The 22022-nt window shown below is 31.2% G+C and overlaps 1 protein-coding gene across 2 annotated transcripts in view; it reads left to right on the forward strand.

Moving 5' to 3' along the window:
- Positions 1-4075: 4075 nt before the first annotated feature.
- The window catches only part of LOC111631822 (trafficking protein particle complex subunit 12-like), a 35708-nt gene continuing 17761 nt past the window's right edge, over positions 4076-22022 (forward strand). For both annotated transcript variants that reach the window (XM_023376136.1, XM_023376137.1), the window contains exons 1-5: positions 4076-4157; positions 9018-9517; positions 9681-10373; positions 15490-15603; positions 17306-17419. In XM_023376136.1, the coding sequence (XP_023231904.1) occupies positions 9035-9517; positions 9681-10373; positions 15490-15603; positions 17306-17419 (1404 nt within the window). In that variant the 5' untranslated portion in view covers positions 4076-4157; positions 9018-9034. The remainder of the gene's footprint in view (positions 4158-9017; positions 9518-9680; positions 10374-15489; positions 15604-17305; positions 17420-22022) is intronic.

Here is a 22022-nt window from a genome sequence, read left to right on the forward strand (position 1 = left end):
ACAAAAGAGACATTAACCGGTATCGGCACCCTCGGGATTTGGCACGCATGCACGCACCGCACACCTACCAAGATCGTCTCTGATTCCATCCACGAGTCACTGATAGGGAGCACTTTTAACTCAGTGGATTGTTTTAATATTTAATTAAAAAGTAAAGAATATCTTATGCTATTTTTATGTACGTTTCTTCACAAAACTATATTCATACAATCGAATATTTTGTACCAGGTATGTATAATTGTATATCCATCACACATTTTATTTTAACAAGTAAGTTTTTATAATTTTATTTTTAATTTTAGCCGTTACATTATGGCTAGCAATTTAGAATGTAATTGTGATATTGAAAATTTATTTCAAAAAGTTTTGGCTCGAGACCATATAATGAAAAAGAAAACATTATTAAAAGCCTAAACCAATGCCTAAATTAAATATAAATACGTCAACAAAAAAATTTGTTCGACATTTTCACGATAAAATTTATGAAGATATAAAATGGCTTTGTGGATGCATAAAAATGCAAAAATTGTTTTGTTGGCCTTGCCTACTATTTTCAGATAAAATTAGTGTGTGGAATGAGATTGGCTTTGACGATTTAAATAATTCGAGTAAAGCTGGCAAAAGACACGAAAATCCTAAATCTTGCATCAAATCTTTTGTAAAATTGAAGCAATTTGGAAATCAGAATAGAATAGAATTTAACATTAGTAAACAATATAAACCAAATATTGAAAATTATAACAAAGTTATGGCTAATATATTATATTTTAATTAGTAGATGTTATCGAAGCGAGAATTGGCATTTAGAGGGCATAGAGAATCTATAAATCTAATATAACAGAGTTAATTATATTGAACTTGCTTATTTATTAAGTGCATTAGATAATCTATTAATTAAAAATACATTTAGAGAAGTCTACAGTTTTTACTGGCTTATCGAACAAACGAATACGATGGACCATAGACCATCACTGACTAATTGCCCCTGGAAGTTGGCTTCCTACAGAAACACAGCTTCCTTGTCATCAAATGTCATGGCACGCCACTGGATAATATGTGGCTAAAGTTTACAGTTAGTTTTTATATATATATTGGGGTTATAAATAAAACACTTTCTCACTACATGACTACAGGAAAATATTGTCTAGTGTTTGCTCTTTGCCAGAATTGTTATGCAAAAACCCATCTGATAACCTCATTAACCAGCAAATCGTGTAGATCATGCAAATCAAGTTCACCCATTTTAGATTTGTGTCAAATTCTCAAAGATATTCTGTTGGAATGTATTTAATTTTGTTTTGGATTTTATTTCAATTTTTGTGTTCTGCCACATAAGTCATGTTGCATGTTTATACATAGCTAGTTGCATACTTAAAATAAACATTGTTTATGCTATCTATGAAACTTGGATCACATTTTACCCAACTAGAGCTTTGCTTGAAATGAAAATTCCTTATGCACTTCTGAAAAATTCTTGGCTTAGTGTAATAGTCTACCACTACCTTATTAAAATTAAAGCATCTCTCTATCATGATTTACAAATAATTTTAGTGCTATTTTAGTAATCATCTTCAGTATATAGTATCCAAATAGAGTAAACACAGTTACAATTTTTTACATGGAAATTAAGTTTTCAAGATAGCTGAAAATCATACAATGAGAGTAAGACAACAGTTGGTTCAAATGCTTTTTTTTTTTTTTTTTTAACCTCATGAGTTTACCTTATTTTTGTGGATTGTCCGGCATGTCAATCTATCTGGGAAGACCATGAAATCAGATATTTCCATACAGTAAAAACAGGCATGCTGGTTTATCTTGGGTTTATACATCCCTCTTTAGAGTTCATGAAGAAACAAACAAGTTAATTTCTTCATTTTGTCTTCTTTCTAATGATTTAAAATACTCTTGGAATTCCAAAAATGCTTTATGTGTATTTTATTGTAATTTGATTCAAAAACACAAAAATAAACCTATAAACCTATTAAATTTAACAAACTTCCTGTAAATTATCTTAAGTTATATCTATTAACATTTCTTTTGCATGAAATTTGAAAGATGTTATTTTTAAGATCAGGGTAGATGGTCAGTGTAGCTGACATTGACTAACTACTAATACTACCACTACTGTCAATAACAAGTTAATTGTTTTATTGTCTTGTAAACAAAACTCTCTCCCTGATTTTAAATCAGTGAAATTATTTTATTGTACTCGGAAGAACGTTTTTTGTAATATTTCATTAACAACCAGTCTTGTTAGATCTGATTAATTTTATATATTAGTCACAGTTTAACCAGCATGCCAGTAACCAGAGTTTCCAGCATGCTGGTCTCCACCATTTATATACGGCATGCCAGTCATTCTGCAAAAATATGGTATATTTTAAAGTTTAATTTGTGCATTTTGTTAATATGAACTTTGGACTTTATTTAAAGCTATTTTGTATGTGTGCATTTTATTTAATCATATATATCTGTTATATTTTCTTGATACAGAATACAATGAAAATATTTATTATTATGTTAATNCGTACGTGCGTTAATCAAGCCGAATAGTTTGACCGAATATTCGGCCAGGAGCGTAGCCGAATAGTTTGGCCGAATATTCGGCTATTCGGCTACGCTCCTGGCCGGATTCGGTATTCGGCCTGAGGCCGAATATACTATTCGTTACAACACTAAAATAAAGGTAGTAAGAAAGTATATATTTTTTTATTTTGTGGGGTCTCCAGAACCAATTAATCAAATTCCCATAGAAACCTATGGTAAATCGATAATCGGTTAACGAACAATTCGGATAGCGAACAAAGTCTTGGAACGGATTATGTTCGTTAACCGATCACCCACTGTATTTCTATTTAGTATTTGAATATTAGTTTGTCTTCATATAGTTTGAAATACCCTGTCAGCAGTTTATATAACATAATGTTTGGTATGGTAAGCCAGATGAAACGTGAAAGGACAGGAAAGAAAGATCGCCGATATAGTTGAGTCTAGGGAGGGTATTTATAATAGGGATGGGTGAAAATAAAGCATAAGTAATAGAAATAAAGCAATAGTAATAAGAAATAATATAAAAGTGCTCAAAAGCACTCATATTATTTCAAATTTCAGAAAGAAATTTTTACCGGTACAATAAAAATAGCATTATAATGCTATTTTTATTGTACCGAATCTTATTTATTTATGTTATGTTATCATTATTTTTACATACAAGAAATATGAATTTAAGATCTTAATAAATATAAATAAACTGTACTCCAAAGCGTATCGAATTACTTTTTGATATTTTAAAATACGACACCAAGAAAGTTGATTTTGAAAGTCATCTATGAACTTTTCATTTCATTTTCGGTATCTGGAAATTAGGTTCCAGTTTAAAACGTCTTGTAATTCATACTTAATATTTAACTGTTGATTCAAAACTTTATGTATTTAATGTTTAATAAATTGACGGAGATAATATGACATCGAGCTACTTATTCCTATCAAGGTACGATGCACATCATCTGGTGAATGTTACATCGAATTAGGGCGCTTATTAGAATTAAGAAAGTATCGTTGGAAAATGAAAAAAACCCATTGTTGGGATTATTCGGAATATATTAATTATATTCTTAATAATACTTACTATTAATATGTCTCGTATACGATCATATAAATACAAAATACTGAGCATCAAAAATTGTCTTAAAAAACAGACACTGAAAAATAATAGGAAAAAAATTGGCGAATTGGTGAAGCGATTATGTCGCTTCTTCCCTGCATTGGAAGAAGCGACATAATCGCTTTATTTTCTATTTTAAAAAAAGGCTTGGAAACAGGTCGACGACATTATAAAAGCATAATTGAAAACACTATAAACTTGGGCATTGGTGATCGAGTCGTATAGTGGCAGCCTGCTATGCGGATGGCCCGGGTTAACCAACATCAAATATCCTCTTTCTCAGATATGTTTTATCGTTCAAAGTTATTCAGAGTTTTTATTTTTTTAAATATTTTTATGATAATAATGTTAATATATATATAAATTCCAAAATAATCGTGATAGTTAACCAATTTTTATTTTTATTTTTACAATTCAAAGTCACAAGTTCGAGATTCTCAGGTGACGCTCCGGAACATAAACATGCCTAATGGATTAGGGGGCGGCTGAACTGGTAATTATAAAATATGGATTTGATAAAATTTATTTATTATGATCGTTATCAGACTGTATTATTGAATTTGGGAAAGTTTGATATAATGCGGAAGATATGTAACAACATTTATAAGACAATCCATCTCTGAAACATTCACATCTTTTACCTCAAAAATCCAAACTATTCAGTTTTGGAATTAATTATATACAGTATTTAGTTTAATTTTTGTATTTTGAACATTAAAAATAAGGTCAAAGTATACCTAGGTAACCCCAATGGCGGTGCTTCGCCTAGGTTAGGTTAGATATTTGAACTTGGAACCGAAACGAGTTCAATGTTACCCTACTTTTTTACTGGAGACCAAAAATAAGAACGTTATTAGTTAGTTAGAAAGTTATTATCTCCCGGAGGGATAGGTTAGGTTTGTTGGACAAGCCGTGAAAGTGGTGTATAGTACTAGCTGACCGTGAGCGATAGCAAGCATGTTGGTGGCTGAGGGGCCGTAGGCCCTGAGTTCAAGGAGTATGGGGCATGTGAAAAGAACTTAACTCCAACTTCAGATGATTAGTGTGCTCATGGATCAATATCTGCCTCTATTGAAGATATATATGGCCAACTTGCCAGACTGCCTGTTAAAACACATGATAGGCTTAGCAGAGAGAGTGACTTGACTCCTGATCATTGCACGATCGCTGGAAAAAAGTATGATAACTTTCTTATTTTTGGTCTCCGGTCCAAAAGTAGGGTACCGTTGATCTCGTCTCAGTCTCCTGAGTTCAAATATCTAAACCTAAATATCTAACCTAACCTAATCGAAGTGCCACCATTGGGGTTACCTAGGTATACTTTAATCAAAATAAGAATTCATCTTGGTTTCCCTTGAGCATGCTTTCTATTATCCCAAATTTGGTGTTAAATAATTACAGGAAATCTTCATTAATTCGAACTCAGATAGTTTGAAATCCTGTTAGTTTGTAACTGTACTATTTGTCCTTGCTTACACATAGTGATTAACAAGTTAAGGAATTTGGCTATTTCAAAATTTGAAGTGAAAATTCTGTCAGAACTGTGATATGTACATGATAGCTTGTTTATTGGGCTGGAATTTGAAAAAATTGTAAGCCTATAAATTTCCACTGTTGTCTGTCCTGCTGTCTTTCCTTAATCTCAGGAATGGAGTTACATAGATGAAAGACAATATCAGATAAGGAAACCTTAGAGGCAGGATGTCAAGATTAAATATATATGACCTTCTGATGCAAAACAGAAGTCATGTTATTTCAATTCAGAAATTTTCCCTTGAAAAGTGTTAGATAAATTACTGACACAACTCTATTATTAAAGGAAAAGTATGATGTTTGAGGGCAAGCCACTACTAAGTTGAGGTGAAGATCATTTATTTTAAGTTAACTAAATTAACTATATATGACCTTATGATACAAAACAGAAGTCATGTTATTTCAATTCAGAAATTTTCCCCCAAAAAGTGTTAGATAAATGACTGACACAACTCTATTATTAAAGGAAAAGTATGATGTTTGAGGGCAAGCCACTACTAAGTTGAGGTGAAGATCATTTATTTTAAGTTAAATAAATTAAAAATTTCAGCCTCTCATTATGACAAAGTCACAATAAATAATTGCTTGTAGATCAAAGTGCCTCCATACTATAAGTGAACAACAGATCAAGAACAACTCTAATCTGGTCAATATGACTTTACTTTTACAGTAACACGTTTTTGGATATCATCTTATGTATGAACTATCTTTCTTTTTCTTATCTCATGAAATATGACTAGGTTCACAATTGCGAGATTGGACAACAAGTAGCAGATTGAGATTTTTGTGGGGCTATAGGCTACTACATTTGGATGACTTACTACTGTTTAGGTCACTTTAAAAATAGTTTGGGCTATATTTTGAGGTATTCTGCTTTACTTTTTATAAAATCTATCTGGAAATCTTTGAAGATCTTGTCAGACAAGTGCTAATTACCTGCAGTTTATATTATTATTAATTAACAAAAATAGCATTCTGTATATGTAGCCATATTCCATTTGTTTAATAAATTTCATTAGTTAAGTGACATTTGGAATATTGCACACAGAAATATCTAAATTTTGGTTAATTTGAAGTTGCGATTATTTTGTCACTTGAATTTCAAACTAATGAGGATTTCCTGTGTTATTATAACATCATCATAAGCACTCAACATTTTATCAATGTCATCTGGCAAAGAAAAGAATGTACAGATATTTAGGAACATTAGAATAAAATTTGAAAAGCAAATTGTAACTATTTGAAAATGGAATATAAATTTGCAATGTTAAATTTAAATGAACTTAGGCACAAGAATAGTATGATCCTGGAAAGGTATTAGCACTAAAAATGAACAGAAGTTGATGTATTGAAAGAAGTGGAATACACTTTACAAGGTGATGCAACAACAACACAAACATTTACATACCTTTAGTAAACTTAGAATTATGGTCAGTAAGTAACATGATGTTAATGTGTTAAAAGTACAAACTTTTTGAAGTTTGTACTTTTAACACATTAACATCATGTTACTTACTGACAAACTTCAAAAAGTACAAACTTTTTGAAGTTTGTACTTTTAACACGTGAAGTGAAATGTGATACCCAAATTCTTGGGAGTTCCAACATGGATTTATTACAGGGTTTTAAATCTTTCAATAAATAAAGCCACCCAAATGAAAATAACTTTTCTGTTCTTAGTTCTGTAGAGCACTTGTTACAGATATTGCTGGAGTTCAGTTAGACATATTTGTAATTTTCTTGTTGTTGCTTCTGTTGTATAAAAGATTTGTGTGACTATCTGGCTTTGTAATGAACCAAATAAACACTATTTTCCTAGTGTGGATACTACGTCATTGTTATTGCAGAGCAGATGTCACCAAACTTTTTTCACAGTGGGCCAGATAACTGAAAGAATGACGAGTGTGGGCCACAACCATTTTGTTCAATACAGCATACTGAATACACAAAAAATAAAGACAACCAACTTATTTATTTACCAATACACAAACATGATCACTACAGCAAGCTTGTAATCACTTTTCGTTGCAGGAACTTACACAAAAAGCGCTCTGATATCCAAAAGTCACAAAAAGTCACTGAATTTTTTATTTCACTGATTTTCTTAAAAATTATATTATTGTCAGATACAAAAATCAGATTGGACCACTTCTGGTATTTATACTTACTATGTATAAAAAATTAAAATAAGTGTAAGTTTATCTACAAACTATGATATTTCTACAATTTCATGGTGAACTCAGGATATATTTTTCTTCCAATTAGAAGTTCAGACTATTTACAAAAAATTTAATTTTTGAGTCTATCTACAGGTATACTTCGACTTATGTTGTTTCGAATTACGTCCCCGATTATACGTCGTTTGTCAAAAAAAGTATATGGAAAAATAAAAATCAAGCTTAAGTCATTTTATTTGACTTTACGTCTGTCCGCCACAAATATTGAAGTCGTAATATCATTAGAAAAGCATTTAAAGCACATAAAATCATATTAACTAAAATATATACTGTACACTTACAAGTATGTACTGTATTTACAGTACATGCATTCGTAAATTTAGATTACTTGTTTCTGTACTATATTGAAAACTAAAATTTATTTGTTTGTAAGCTTAAAGTAGATCCTTATTAACCATATATTATTAAAAATGTATTCATAAATAAAATACAGATCTGGGAAATGGTAATTTATGGTTTAGCCTAGTGAGAAGTAGATTCGGAGACAAGTAAATTTGACTTACATCGCCTCTCCTGGAACCAATTACCAACGTAAGGTAAGGTAAACCTGTATTAATCCATTAACACAACCACAGAAGTACCCGTAACATTGGTTTGAAGAAAAACTTTAATAAAAACGAAAATAAATAGGTAAAAACGCACAATATTAAAAATGATCAAAACATCAGCCTTTTATTTGAGGTTCTGACTAGGGATTGCAACCCAGCAGTGTTTTTAATCCAGCTGGATTTTTGCTGGACCAACATCATTCCAGCTGGATCCAGCGCAGATCCAGCTGGAATGATGCACGGATGTTTTTTGGTGCAATAAAGTGTTATCTATCTATCTATCCAAAATTTATGGGTATAAAACTTGGCAGTTGGTGAGAAGATTTACTTAATTTTTTAATGTTAAGGCGTCAGATACCTAAAATGAAATGCTGACGTCTGATCATTTTTAATTGTAAATTTTACCTGTGTCTACCTGAAGAAGAGCTAGTTGGAAAGCTTGAAAACGTTTGTGGAAAGATTTTTTCACGCAAATTACACCGGTAACAGGTTCAGTATTTAGTATTTCATCCCCGGTGTCAGAGTGAAGTTTAATTTATTGTTGTTATTATTGCCATATGGTTTTACAGATTATTGCTATCACTGTTATCTTCCATTCTTTTCTCTCTTCTAGTTTTATCCTTTCATTATTGTCTGCTTTCAATTCAATTGGTTTAAATCTTGTTTTACTTGGTCAATTCATCTTTTTTGTGGACTTTGATCTAGTAGTCATTATATTCCACTCTAACACTATTCTAAGATCTGCTTCATTTCTCCTCGTTACATACATATACCACCATAATTATAAAATCAGTTAATAATACAAATTTCTTATTGGCTATAATGTTACTGTATTTAATTAGCTAATGAATCTGGCATTATCAATTGATTATTATAGATAATACAGCCTTGGTTTACTATATGATTCATAAGTCTATATAAATTTTAATTGTATATTTTTTATATCTTTATAAACCATCAAATATATTTAGTTTTTTAACTTATAAAAAATATTATTACTGTTTTATTTAAAAAATAATTCATTTTTATGCATAGCTTATCAATAAGCAACTATGGAAAAGAAAGAATCACTAGAAGAATCTTCCAATACAGAACAGACTAAAATTGAAGGTTTAAAAAATAACTTTGTGTCCAATTATGTTGAAAATTACACCAAGAATGAATTTCCAATTGATGAAACAAATCTAGAAACTGAAAGCACTCAATCAATTCAGTCTCTAGGAAGATTCAAACTTTCTTCATCCATTCCAAACGATTCTGATTTACAGTTTGAAGAATTAGAAACTGTTGCATTAGATATACAAGAAGAAACAAAAAATGTAAAATTACCAAATACTCCAGTTGAACAACCACAGCAATCATCTGTATCAAAAGCCGAATTACAACTCGTCTTTGGACCCGAAATAGATGTGTCAAATAAATCTGAATCTAATGTGGTGGGTAAAACTTTTGGCAATCAAATAATAACAGGTTCTGTGGACAATAGTGTCAATTTAAGTGATGGAAAAATTACTGAAAGTACTTGTGAATTTCAGGTAAGTTTTGAAAATTCAAATTAAAAATTTAAAATATATTTTAAAATATGAACAATAGAATAAATTTAATTGTAAAAATTTATAGATCTGAAAGAGAAATATTAATGATTTTAAAAGTTATTTATAACACAAATTTAACTAAAACAACAACATTCTTTTATAGGTTGAAGATGACAAATCTGAGCAACCAGTGCTAACAAAATACTTTACAAATATTCCACCTGAAACAAGTGCCATGATAGATCCATTAGCTGAAGATTTCTTCAATTCAGTTTCAACAAATGTTTCTCCTATGATGAAGAGTGTTTCAGAGATTGCAGTCTTTCAGACTTCCAAACTGGATGATGGTCAAACTATCAGTCTAGAAGATACAAATTTCACCATTGAAGAAGATAATGAAATTACAGAGGATCTACAAGAAAGAGATAAGCATAGCATTAGTAATGGGTATCAATCTGAAGAATTACCATCATCAAGAAAACCATCTAGTGATCAAGAAGATAAACCTAACTTAAGTAAATTTTTTGCTGATGAGAAAGGAGGAAGTGATCCAGAAGGAAAAGCTTTTTTTGATGCTCTTGCTGGAATTGGTAACACTGGCTCTGCATTTGTATTAGCTTCTCTTCAACCTGAAGATAGCACATCTGTATCAGTAACATCTATGAATCCATTAGTGACAATGACTCAAGAAGAAATTATATCTGATAATGGAGATTTGAATAATTATTATGATGCTTGGATACCTTCTAAGAAAACTCAAAAAATTCTCGAAGCTGCTAGAAAAGCAGTTCCTGGTACATTCTTTGCAGAAAAAGACCAATTAACAATGCCTGGGATTATAATAGAAGAAGAATTGGTAAGAAATTTATCAAATTATGCTATATTTTTGACTTTATTTTATGTGTCTTAATTTTATATACTTGTCAAACTTCTCTTCTGATTAATATTTGACAAATTTTTAATCTATAGTTTGATCACTTATTTAATATTATATTGTTTAGATCGGAACATATCCTTTAATTAATATGACAAAGTTTTTACTTTGTCAAATTAATATTTTATTGTAAAAAACAAATTATTTATACCATACAATCTCTGAAACCAGTTGTTTACTAGTTTGACGTGTCCAATAATCCAGCACTAGTCAACTCTTGGGTATTATTGGCATTGTTGCCAAGCGATAGACAAGCTTTCCACTAGTTGAAACTCCAGTTCCCACTAAGTGCAGCATAATATTGAGCCCAAGCTTGAACACTCTAGCTTAGGAACAATATTAAAGATTGTTAGGGTTGTCATCTTAGGCTGCGTAAAAAAAGATATGGTATCTCATAACACAATGCTCTATAAATATAAAAATTAATTCCCAAAATTTCCTATCAAACATACTGCATCTCCTACTAAATTTCCGATGGTCATTTCAATTTTCCACTAAATTTAGTTGGAATCAATCAATGTGGCAATACTGGTAGCAAAGGCAGCATGTTTGGATGCTTTAATCAGCAATCCAACTTGTGTTTTGCTGCACCTACTCTACTATCAAATTGTTTATGTTCTCAATTGTTTACATTACTCACTATTATTATATATATATTTTTGATTAATACAATGTTCTGATATTTTGCAAATAAATGAATATTTTCTTTCCAAATGATTAACCATTGAATTTACCTTACTTCTGGCAATCTCCTTAATCCAACGGTTCTGGGCCCTTATATATCAGATTACTGAGATTGTACTGTAATAAGTTATTTGAAGGCTCAAGTTAACACAAATAATTACAAAAGAATGTGTGGATTTGAGTAAAATCTCGGTTACTAAGTGATCTAGATTTTACTCAAACCAGAAGGATTATGATCCTTAAGTTTTGGGCTGCAAAATCATGCACTGTTTACATGATTTTGCTTTCTGTTGACCAGTTTTGACATCACAAAACATGTTGCCCAACAAGAAGTTTGACAAAATTGGTTTTCTGAAAATTTGGAAAACATGAGTTTGTACCACCAACATCCAATTAGTAAACAACTTGAATGATAGAGCCTATTAGCACCCATGTATAACTATAGAGTAGTAATATCCATCATCATGATTAGGAAAGCAAAAAGTGCAGGAAATAATATCAATAGAATTCTATCAAGGTAAGAATATTTTTATAATAGTATGGATAATATCAGTGGTGTGCCATCATTGGAAGCAGTGGATGAGCCGCTCCCTTGTATTTTCTAAAAAATAAATACATATTAATTTTAATTATATGAAAATAATCGCACAATATTTTATTATAACCGCATTATGTATCTTATTACAAATTTCTATACTACATGTGAAAAAAAAATAAGATTGCAATTGTATATTAGAATATTAGTGGCGGAGTGGAATCGTATTATCAGAATCCAAAAAGCCAGATTCGCGCATGCGCTTTACAGAGCACCAACCTCACCCAGTTTAGCTGGTAGAAGCCTACAACCTTGGATGAATGCTACACATATAACACTTCCAATTCTATCCAGGACTGGTTCTGGGCTGTTAGCTGCCTGCCAGCTAGATATTTGGCTGCCCTCACCCGATTACGTGAATAACGAGTAGATTTATAACTTAACCCAACTGATAAGAATTTACTGGTATGTTTTTACGATAGTTCTGTATAGTTGACAGGAGTTTAAAAAAATCCATTAAAATATTTGATATTTTTATTCCGCTCTCCAATTTTATATTACTCACGGATTTTAATGTTAAACAAGTGAAATTATGATTTCATATATCCCATCTTTAAGGGGATGTAGAAAAAATCGTGTACAATTCTTGTATAATGTTAAAAAATTAACTGTTACTTTGACAGCATCATTTACAATTAAATTTAATGAATGAGAGAGATGCACGAGGTACAGAAAAAGCTCTAGAATTTATTTTTCTTAAATTTACGATTTATGTATCCGTTATCATAAAAATTTGTCTTTCCACTTATTTTCCAAGACTCCAAATATTCGAGTACAAAATAACTGGTTTTGACTTATTTCTACCTAAGAAGTAGTTAAATAATTAAGCAATTAGGGAAGTGGGGACACAAATAAAACCCTGCTGAAAGAGTCGGAATTTTACTTAAACAAAAGCTTAACCAAGTACAGTGTGGCCTGATTTCTTCATAATATCAGATGTAATAAAGACAGAAATTTTTCCAGTTCAATGAAAGTGACTAAAAGTTGTAAATTTTGGAAATTTCCATGGACACCTGGTCTTAAAACGAATTAGTTAGAAAACAAATGACTATTAAGTTTAACAAATTTAGGTTTTTACAGCTATGGTGAGAAACATTTAAAATTTACAAGAACCCTGTCGCGTCCTTTGAGATATACTAGAGATGAGACAAAAGAGGCATTTGACATTAACCGGTATCGGCACCCTCGGGATTTGGCAAGCATGCACGCACCGCACACCTACCAAGATCGTCTCTGATTCCATCCACGAGCCACTGGTAGGGAGCAATTTTAACTAGGTGGATTGTTTTAATATTTAAAAAGTAAAGACTATTTTATGTTATTTTTATGTACGTTTCTTCACAAAACTATATTTATAATTTTCTTTAAAAGTATATTCATACAATTGAATATTTTGTACCAGGTATGTATAATTGTATATCATCACACATTTTATTTTAACAAGTAAGTTTTTATAATTTTATTTTTAATTTTAGCCCTTATATTATAGCTAGCAATTTAGAATGTAATTGTGATATCGAAAATTTATTTCAAAAAGTTTTGGCTCGAGACCATATAATGAAAAAGAAAAAATTTGTTCGACATTTTCATGATAAAATTTATGAAGATATAAAATGGCTTTGTGGATGCATAAAAATGCAAAATTTGTTTTGTTGGCCTTGCCTACTATTTTCAAATAAAATTAGTGTGTAGAATGAGATTGGCTTTGACGATTTAAATAATTTGAGTAAAGCTGGCAAAAGACACGAAAATCCTAAATCTCGCATCGATTCTTTCGTAAAATTGAAGCAATTTGGAAATCAGAATAGAATAGAATTTAACATTAGTAAACAATATAAACCAAATATTGAAAATTATAACAAAGTTATGGCTAATATATTATATTTTAATTAGTAGATGTTATCGAAGCGAGAATTGGCATTTAGAGGGCATAGAGAATCTATAAATCTAATATAACAGAGTTAATTATATTGAACTTGCTTATTTATTAAGTGCATTAGATAATCTATTAATTAAAAATACATTTAGAGAAGTCTACAGTTTTTACTGGCTTATCGAACAAACGAATACGATGGACCATAGACCATCACTGACTAATTGCCCCTGGAAGTTGGCTTCCTACAGAAACACAGCTTCCTTGTCATCAAATGTCATGGCACGCCACTGGATAATATGTGGCTAAAGTTTACAGTTAGTTTTTATATATATATTGGGGTTATAAATAAAACACTTTCTCACTACATGACTACAGGAAAATATTGTCTAGTGTTTGCTCTTTGCCAGAATTGTTATGCAAAAACCCATCTGATAACCTCATTAACCAGCAAATCGTGTAGATCATGCAAATCAAGTTCACCCATTTTAGATTTGTGTCAAATTCTCAAAGATATTCTGTTGGAATGTATTTAATTTTGTTTTGGATTTTATTTCAATTTTTGTGTTCTGCCACATAAGTCATGTTGCATGTTTATACATAGCTAGTTGCATACTTAAAATAAACATTGTTTATGCTATCTATGAAACTTGGATCACATTTTACCCAACTAGAGCTTTGCTTGAAATGAAAATTCCTTATGCACTTCTGAAAAATTCTTGGCTTAGTGTAATAGTCTACCACTACCTTATTAAAATTAAAGCATCTCTCTATCATGATTTACAAATAATTTTAGTGCTATTTTAGTAATCATCTTCAGTATATAGTATCCAAATAGAGTAAACACAGTTACAATTTTTTACATGGAAATTAAGTTTTCAAGATAGCTGAAAATCATACAATGAGAGTAAGACAACAGTTGGTTCAAATGCTTTTTTTTTTTTTTTTTTAACCTCATGAGTTTACCTTATTTTTGTGGATTGTCCGGCATGTCAATCTATCTGGGAAGACCATGAAATCAGATATTTCCATACAGTAAAAACAGGCATGCTGGTTTATCTTGGGTTTATACATCCCTCTTTAGAGTTCATGAAGAAACAAACAAGTTAATTTCTTCATTTTGTCTTCTTTCTAATGATTTAAAATACTCTTGGAATTCCAAAAATGCTTTATGTGTATTTTATTGTAATTTGATTCAAAAACACAAAAATAAACCTATAAACCTATTAAATTTAACAAACTTCCTGTAAATTATCTTAAGTTATATCTATTAACATTTCTTTTGCATGAAATTTGAAAGATGTTATTTTTAAGATCAGGGTAGATGGTCAGTGTAGCTGACATTGACTAACTACTAATACTACCACTACTGTCAATAACAAGTTAATTGTTTTATTGTCTTGTAAACAAAACTCTCTCCCTGATTTTAAATCAGTGAAATTATTTTATTGTACTCGGAAGAACGTTTTTTGTAATATTTCATTAACAACCAGTCTTGTTAGATCTGATTAATTTTATATATTAGTCACAGTTTAACCAGCATGCCAGTAACCAGAGTTTCCAGCATGCTGGTCTCCACCATTTATATACGGCATGCCAGTCATTCTGCAAAAATATGGTATATTTTAAAGTTTAATTTGTGCATTTTGTTAATATGAACTTTGGACTTTATTTAAAGCTATTTTGTATGTGTGCATTTTATTTAATCATATATATCTGTTATATTTTCTTGATACAGAATACAATGAAAATATTTATTATTATGTTAATTGAATTTCAAGTATTTTCCAAGAACAAAATTTAATATTTTAATGTAGTGAATGATATTGCTTACAAGATTAAATATAATATAATTTTATTTGTAATAATTCTTTTTCTTTCTGTAGGAAGATCCAATTAAAACACTGTTGACTGAAGTTTCACCAGAACTGACAAAGGATCGTGTAGTTTTGACTGTAAATAGTGTTTCACAGGATGAAACTGGATTGAGGCAGTTAATTGTAAGAGACAAATAATTTTCAAATTTAAATTAATTTTTGAAAAACTTAACTATGAGCAGTTAATTAGTTTAAAATTCTGTGTATGAATATTTAATACGGCTGTCCCTTGATAGTCCGACGTTTTGTAATTCGACACGCTCAGTAGTCCAACGCACCTCACGTCAAGTTACCCGTCCCCGTTATGTGTCTGCTTGCACAGAAGCATGAATCTCCCCACTCAATTCTTACACGATGACACACATTTTGTGTGTTTTCCGTGAGCAGTTCTGTTCAAACAGTTGGAGTAGGGAATATTGTAGGCTACTGCTAGCAAAACAATGCCAAATATGTAATTACTTTTGGTAATCCGACACCCATTTGTTCCCATACTTGTCAGATTATCAAGGCACAGCTGTATTTCAACTGTTATAATCATATATTCTATAATTCTATAAATATATTATATCTTTCTCATTCTAAATGTTTTATGAGAGGATCCACTAATCTAAATATAGGATTTTTTAGGAAAATATCAAGTTGTTAATGATATGAGTTAGGAAATTGTCAAGAATCAAAACCATCACTAAGACTCGTGGTTTCCCAGAAATTTAATATTTTTCAACAAAAATTCTACATCACTTGGTTGATTAGCAGGTCCACTTGTAAATAAAATATTTAGGATAGTAAGATGTTTCATTTATGGAGGAAGTATACAGCAGCATGGCCAATACAGATGGATTCAACAGTGTATTATATATTTATTATTAAAATTTATTCTGAATTTTAAAATTAATTTATAGTCTACAGATAGTATGAATGAAATCTAGCAATATTAACTTATTAGATTTTGCAAATAGATACAATAAAAACCTGTGTAAAATGGACTTGCACAGTACTGAATATTTTTCTGGTTTGGCAGGTTTCCATTTTGAACAGGTTTTTTTTTCAGACCATAGCAAAAATTGCTATGGTCTGAAAAATTTTTACCATTTACAATTAGGTGGGTTTCTGTTTTACTAAGGTTTTGGTTTGAACAGGTTTACTGTAAATATTTTAAATCAATATTTATACTTATAAAGTATGGTAATTATTTACCAAACTAATCAGTTTTAAAAAGGTGTAGAGTTTAATTCCACTGCTAAAAATCCACCAAAATGATAAGTTATTTAAATTCACTCAATTAACAGCCAGATGGCCAATGCAGTAAAGGTGATGATCTGCCAGTTCAAAGATGGTTGAGCTTGAGTCTGGATTGGTTCAAAAGTTTTTGTATATGAGTCAACCCATATATAATTCAAGTCTCACTTCTTATTAGCTAGTCACTATCATTGTGGACTTGACCATTATTCCCATGCTAAAGGCCCTTGTAATGCTAAGAGAGTGGAATTAAAATTTCAAAACAAATATTCAGTCATATTGTATAACAATTTGATGATACAAATTATGAAAGTCTCATCAAATTTAAATGTAATTAATTAAAACAATTTTAACATTGCATAAACAATTTGGAGTGAAAGGCATCTAATGTATGTCACTGTCTCCCATGTGAATGGCCAAAAATTTTTAAAAATGTATTATTTTCTACATCATTATGTTAAAAAATTAATTAAATGAAAACTATATTAGTGTATTCTCTGTAAAACACAACTAGATATGTTACATCATATATCATACAATATGATTAATTTATAATAAAATTATAAATTTTTATTAATATTTTCAGGCTGCGGGATGTTACCATGCAGCTATCAATTTAACTTCAATTCTGTTAACAAATGCAGGTCAGGGAGTGGGACAAGGAGGTCACCCGTCTCGAAATACTCCGTATACTCTTCAGGTGTGGATGTATTTTAAATGTTAATGTTTCACTTAATCTTTTTTTATAATTAGTTTTAGAAATAAGGTAATTGAATAAAAATAAACTTTTTAAATTTTGATATGGCAGAAGACTCTCCTAGCTCATTATCTATATATAAAAGCTGTACTTTTTTCTACAACATATACACACTTTAGAGTCCAAATACACATTGTCCTTGTTTTTCATCAGCAACGATCTTTGCTCTCTCCTCTTCTTGCCACAGTCATCCTGAACACACTTCTGGACCCACGGCATGTTGACCTCATGGCTGTAATGAACACACTCAGTGATACAAGAGAATGTACAATTTAAGTTATTTTTATTTAATATAGGACTTATTTAAATGTTTGTAATAATGATCAAATATTCAGTATTCCTGTTATTAATTTTTAATTCATACTAGAAAGCCATGGTGTAATCATGCCACTATGTATATGATATTGTCTATATGAAACAAAGAATTATTTTAAATCAATCTCATTAATTGGCTATAATTTATGACTTCTTTATCTGACATTTCTTCTGTTAGTGCAACATTTAGACAAGATTGTCCATGACAGTTCCTGCAAAATAATGAACAGTGCAGTCCCAACTTTCACAACCTTTTGAGCAGTTGTAAAAAATCATGTTCAGAAGACAAGCTGGTACAGGAAGTTGTGATGTTTGTTTCAGCTCCAACAAATTATTCTTCAAAACCCATCCCTACTGTTTGGGATTCAGTTCATTACCTAGCCATGTTTGGACTTTATAATACACTCAAACTAGGTGCTCTTCAGCTGCTCTAGCTGTAAGTGGTAATAAATTCAAGTTTACTGATTTGTTCCTCATAATAGACTTCATAAAGGACTAATGTCTGTATTGTACTGTAATTTTCAAAAATTGTAGATAAATTTCCTCTGGAATCCATCTGTGTGTCCTTTTTAAATCTCGAGAATGGAGTTAGATAGATGAAATCAAGACCAAATATGGAAAGCTTAGGGGCAGGATGCCCTCATTAACTATATATGATCTTCTGGTTTGGACCAGAAGTTACATTATTTCAATGCAAAAATTTTCTCCTGAACAAAGTTAGATAGATGATCATCATTGTTAACAGGAAAAGTATGATGTACAGGGGCAAGATGACACTACTAAATTTGACAGCATTGTGATGAAAAATTGCAGCCAGCATTGTGACAATGTTATAATAATAATCTTTTAATGAAGCATCATATACAATATACACAGTGAATGCCCAGGAAAAATTGTATTCCATTAGAAGAAATTAACTCACAAGAAACAAATCTTGCAAACCCTGTCATTTTTGTAATAGTTTCAAAGCTGTTGTTTTACAATTATGGAAAAGAACAGATGATGTATCACATCTGGAGAATGCATGTAAAAATAAAATTGATCTCTAACTTTTATGTTTATCAAAGCTCCTTGAAAAGTAAATTTTCTGCTCAATCTTTCCTTTTTCAGGTTTGAGAAAAAAAAATCTCTTTATGAACATGCATAGATTCTATTTTGAAATAAAATGTTCTTTGACCCAGATGCATATAAAGTAGCCATATTCAGAGTTTTAATAAAACAAATCTATTCACACTGCTCCAGCATCAAAGACACTATGAACAAGCTAAAATACATAAAAAAGTTTGCAATGGGACATGGGTACAGTAAAAAAACTTATTCATATCATGCATACAAGCTTTTAGAATCACCAATAAATCAACATCTTTCTCAATGACAACAGTTGTGTTTCTACCAGGGCTGTGGAGTCGGAGTCGTGGAGTTTTGGTGTTTTAGTCGGAGTCAGAGTCATCAAAAAATCCGCTGACTCTGACCCCTTTTTACTTCCCAACTTGTTACATATATAAAATGGAAAAGTATTGAAATCATGTCAAATTTGACCCTCCAGGTTTTTTGTTTTTGCAAATCTACACGTTTGGAGACCTCCAGAACCCCTCAAAAAAGTCAATAAAAGGGAAAAAATTCCCGTGCGTGTGTGTGTTGACGTCTAATTTGTTTAATTTCTTTATTTTCTCTTCTGAGATATTAAACAATATTTCAGAATGAGTAAAGTTTAAGAAACGAAATGTGGCACTGTGGCTTGCATATAAAGGGGCATTAATAGAGGAAAAGGTGATATTATGGAACACTGTGGGTATTATGGAACTACCCCATTTTGAACTGATAATAAAGGTGAACTGTAGCCGAATGTGGCTGAACTGAACTAGGCAGACATCCATAGCAAGGGGAAAACCCGTTTTACTTCAATTAAACGGTTGTCTGCATTTAATCAGCAAATTTGTTTTTTTCAAAATTCGCAAGTTTTGAATGCTAAGTGAATTTAATTATTTTTAAAATATAAATCGTGTAGTTGTAGGTTCACTGGTGCATGTATTCCGTTCCAGAGACTTAGGGGTACATATTAATCTGTGTGATGTTCACGTTTTTTAAATTTTGGTGTTGACAGACATAAGTTAATTCGAGATGGCGATGCGTGAAATATGGACCCCATTGGCGCTTTTACAGTAATATGGAACTCAACTTCTCTGAACTCTCTCTTTGCAAGCAGACATTCGTCCGGAACAATTTGTGAAAAAGACACTAGGTAGAAAGTCAATTCTTCCCGAGAATATCGAAAAAGAGCTGATGGAATATATATTGTTGACGGAGGTCATATTTTTTTTATTATAAAAGCATTTTTGCGATAAAATACATTGGAGTAAATAATTTTGTAATTATTTAACATTTTTTGTACTTTCCTATTTGTTTTTGGCTACATAAAGCATTTTTTGGAAATATACAGTAAGGTTCATATTACCACCTGATTTTCTCTAAGCCTACTTTCTGACTTTTTGTACAAAAGCCTTCAAAAACCATACTTATAGTTACACTAACGAAAAATCCAACTAGGAACATTTAGTTTAATAGTTACCAGTACTTTTCACACAAAAAATGTGGGTGTAGTTATGATACCTTGTTTACAATTCACTAAAATGTAATTGGGGTTCCATAATACCACTTTCTCTTCTACTATTAAATTTTGGTTCTTAATTAAAGGTCGACAGGGTGAAGACATAAAAGGGGTTATGTGTCATATCTCTTAATGAATATTTTACTCGTTATTAACGTTCAAAATTAAAAAAAGAAATAAAAGTCGTCTCTACCCTCAAAGTAAACTTTTTTGTCATTTTATAATAGTACTGTGACCACAGGGTCAGCACCTCTTTGGCACCCTGTCAGGATGACACCACTGTGTCTTGAAACAGACACAGAAAAAAAATATTGGCCGTTAATTTTCTTTACACGAACGGTCGCGCTTGCGGACTTTTGGTTCTGGGATGGAAGCGGAGGGAGAGAATCAGAGGAATTACACTCGATAGATTTTCTTTATATACATGATACCAGTTTATTATTCTACTTTAGCTATATACAAATCATGTTCAATTTCAATTAACGTAGCTACTTCTTTTCCGATAACAAGTACAAATGAGAGAGAGAGAGTTTACATTTACTTTGCGTGAGGATAAATACCTTGATATAAGTTATGAGAGTTGGAAATGTAGTCCTTGAGTCTCAAGAGGACACACAGTTCTTTTGAACAATGAGGTTTCTTAAACGGTGGTCTTCCTGCGTGGCGGTGATTAGAACAGTCACTGGCAGCGGCTAATCCACACATGTAATCCTATAGTTTGCTTAACTCTGGAGACTCTCTTTGATGCATCGACCCCCTCCTTTTTAGAAAGAGGGCATCGTTGGGTTTTTTCCACTGCCTTATTAGGACTGTTTTCCACAACTGACCAATAGTTGTTTTCTTTCTTCTTTTCGTAGATTCCGGGTGACACATTCGATGTATCATCTTCAACCAGGAAATAAGTCTGTGGGAAAATAATTTAATGATCTTTTTAAATGTCAGTTTGTTGTTTATTTCTCTAAACTTTTTCTCTCTCAACAAAAAATATTTAAACAATTTATTCCACTAAGTTCGGCTCTCACAGTACAGTAAAACCCATTAAGATGTTCTCACCTAAGATGTTAGAATATATATGGGGACATGATTTAGTTCAACCACTTTGACGCTTAATAAGTAACTTCTGTGTCCTCATCTGACTTTGATTCTGACCACTCTGACCACAGAAATTATTAGGCTTCAAACAGGGTAAACAAAATTATGCCCCTCACACACAGTCTAACATCCACACATATAGAAAAATAACTCAAATCTTTTGCATATCTCGAAATTTCAAGGTGTCCCGAGTCCAAAAATGTAAAAATTTGGAAAGGGTCATTTTTTGACCGAGCGCTACACTTTCCTTCTGTATAACACCCGGAAAAGTAAAAATTATCAAATACATATTTATATATTACTTAGAGGAGTCTTTTAGTGTTGGAATAAAAAGTTTTTATGTTCTATCTTTATTAGAACTCTATTTATTGAATCTTTTATTCTGAGGTCACATGATGACATCAGAATTTTCGGATCTCTTTCGGTAACAAGTCCTCCCTTGGTCAGAGTCAGATGGTAAGGGAAAGTCGGAGTTGGAGTCAGTAGATTTTTACACGACTCCACAGCCCTGATTTCTACACACATTTTCAA

Source organism: Centruroides sculpturatus, unplaced genomic scaffold (assembly GCF_000671375.1).
Source record: "Centruroides sculpturatus isolate CEXI.00-Female unplaced genomic scaffold, Cexi_2.0 scaffold180, whole genome shotgun sequence".
In the NCBI taxonomy this organism is placed as follows: domain Eukaryota; kingdom Metazoa; phylum Arthropoda; class Arachnida; order Scorpiones; family Buthidae; genus Centruroides; species Centruroides sculpturatus.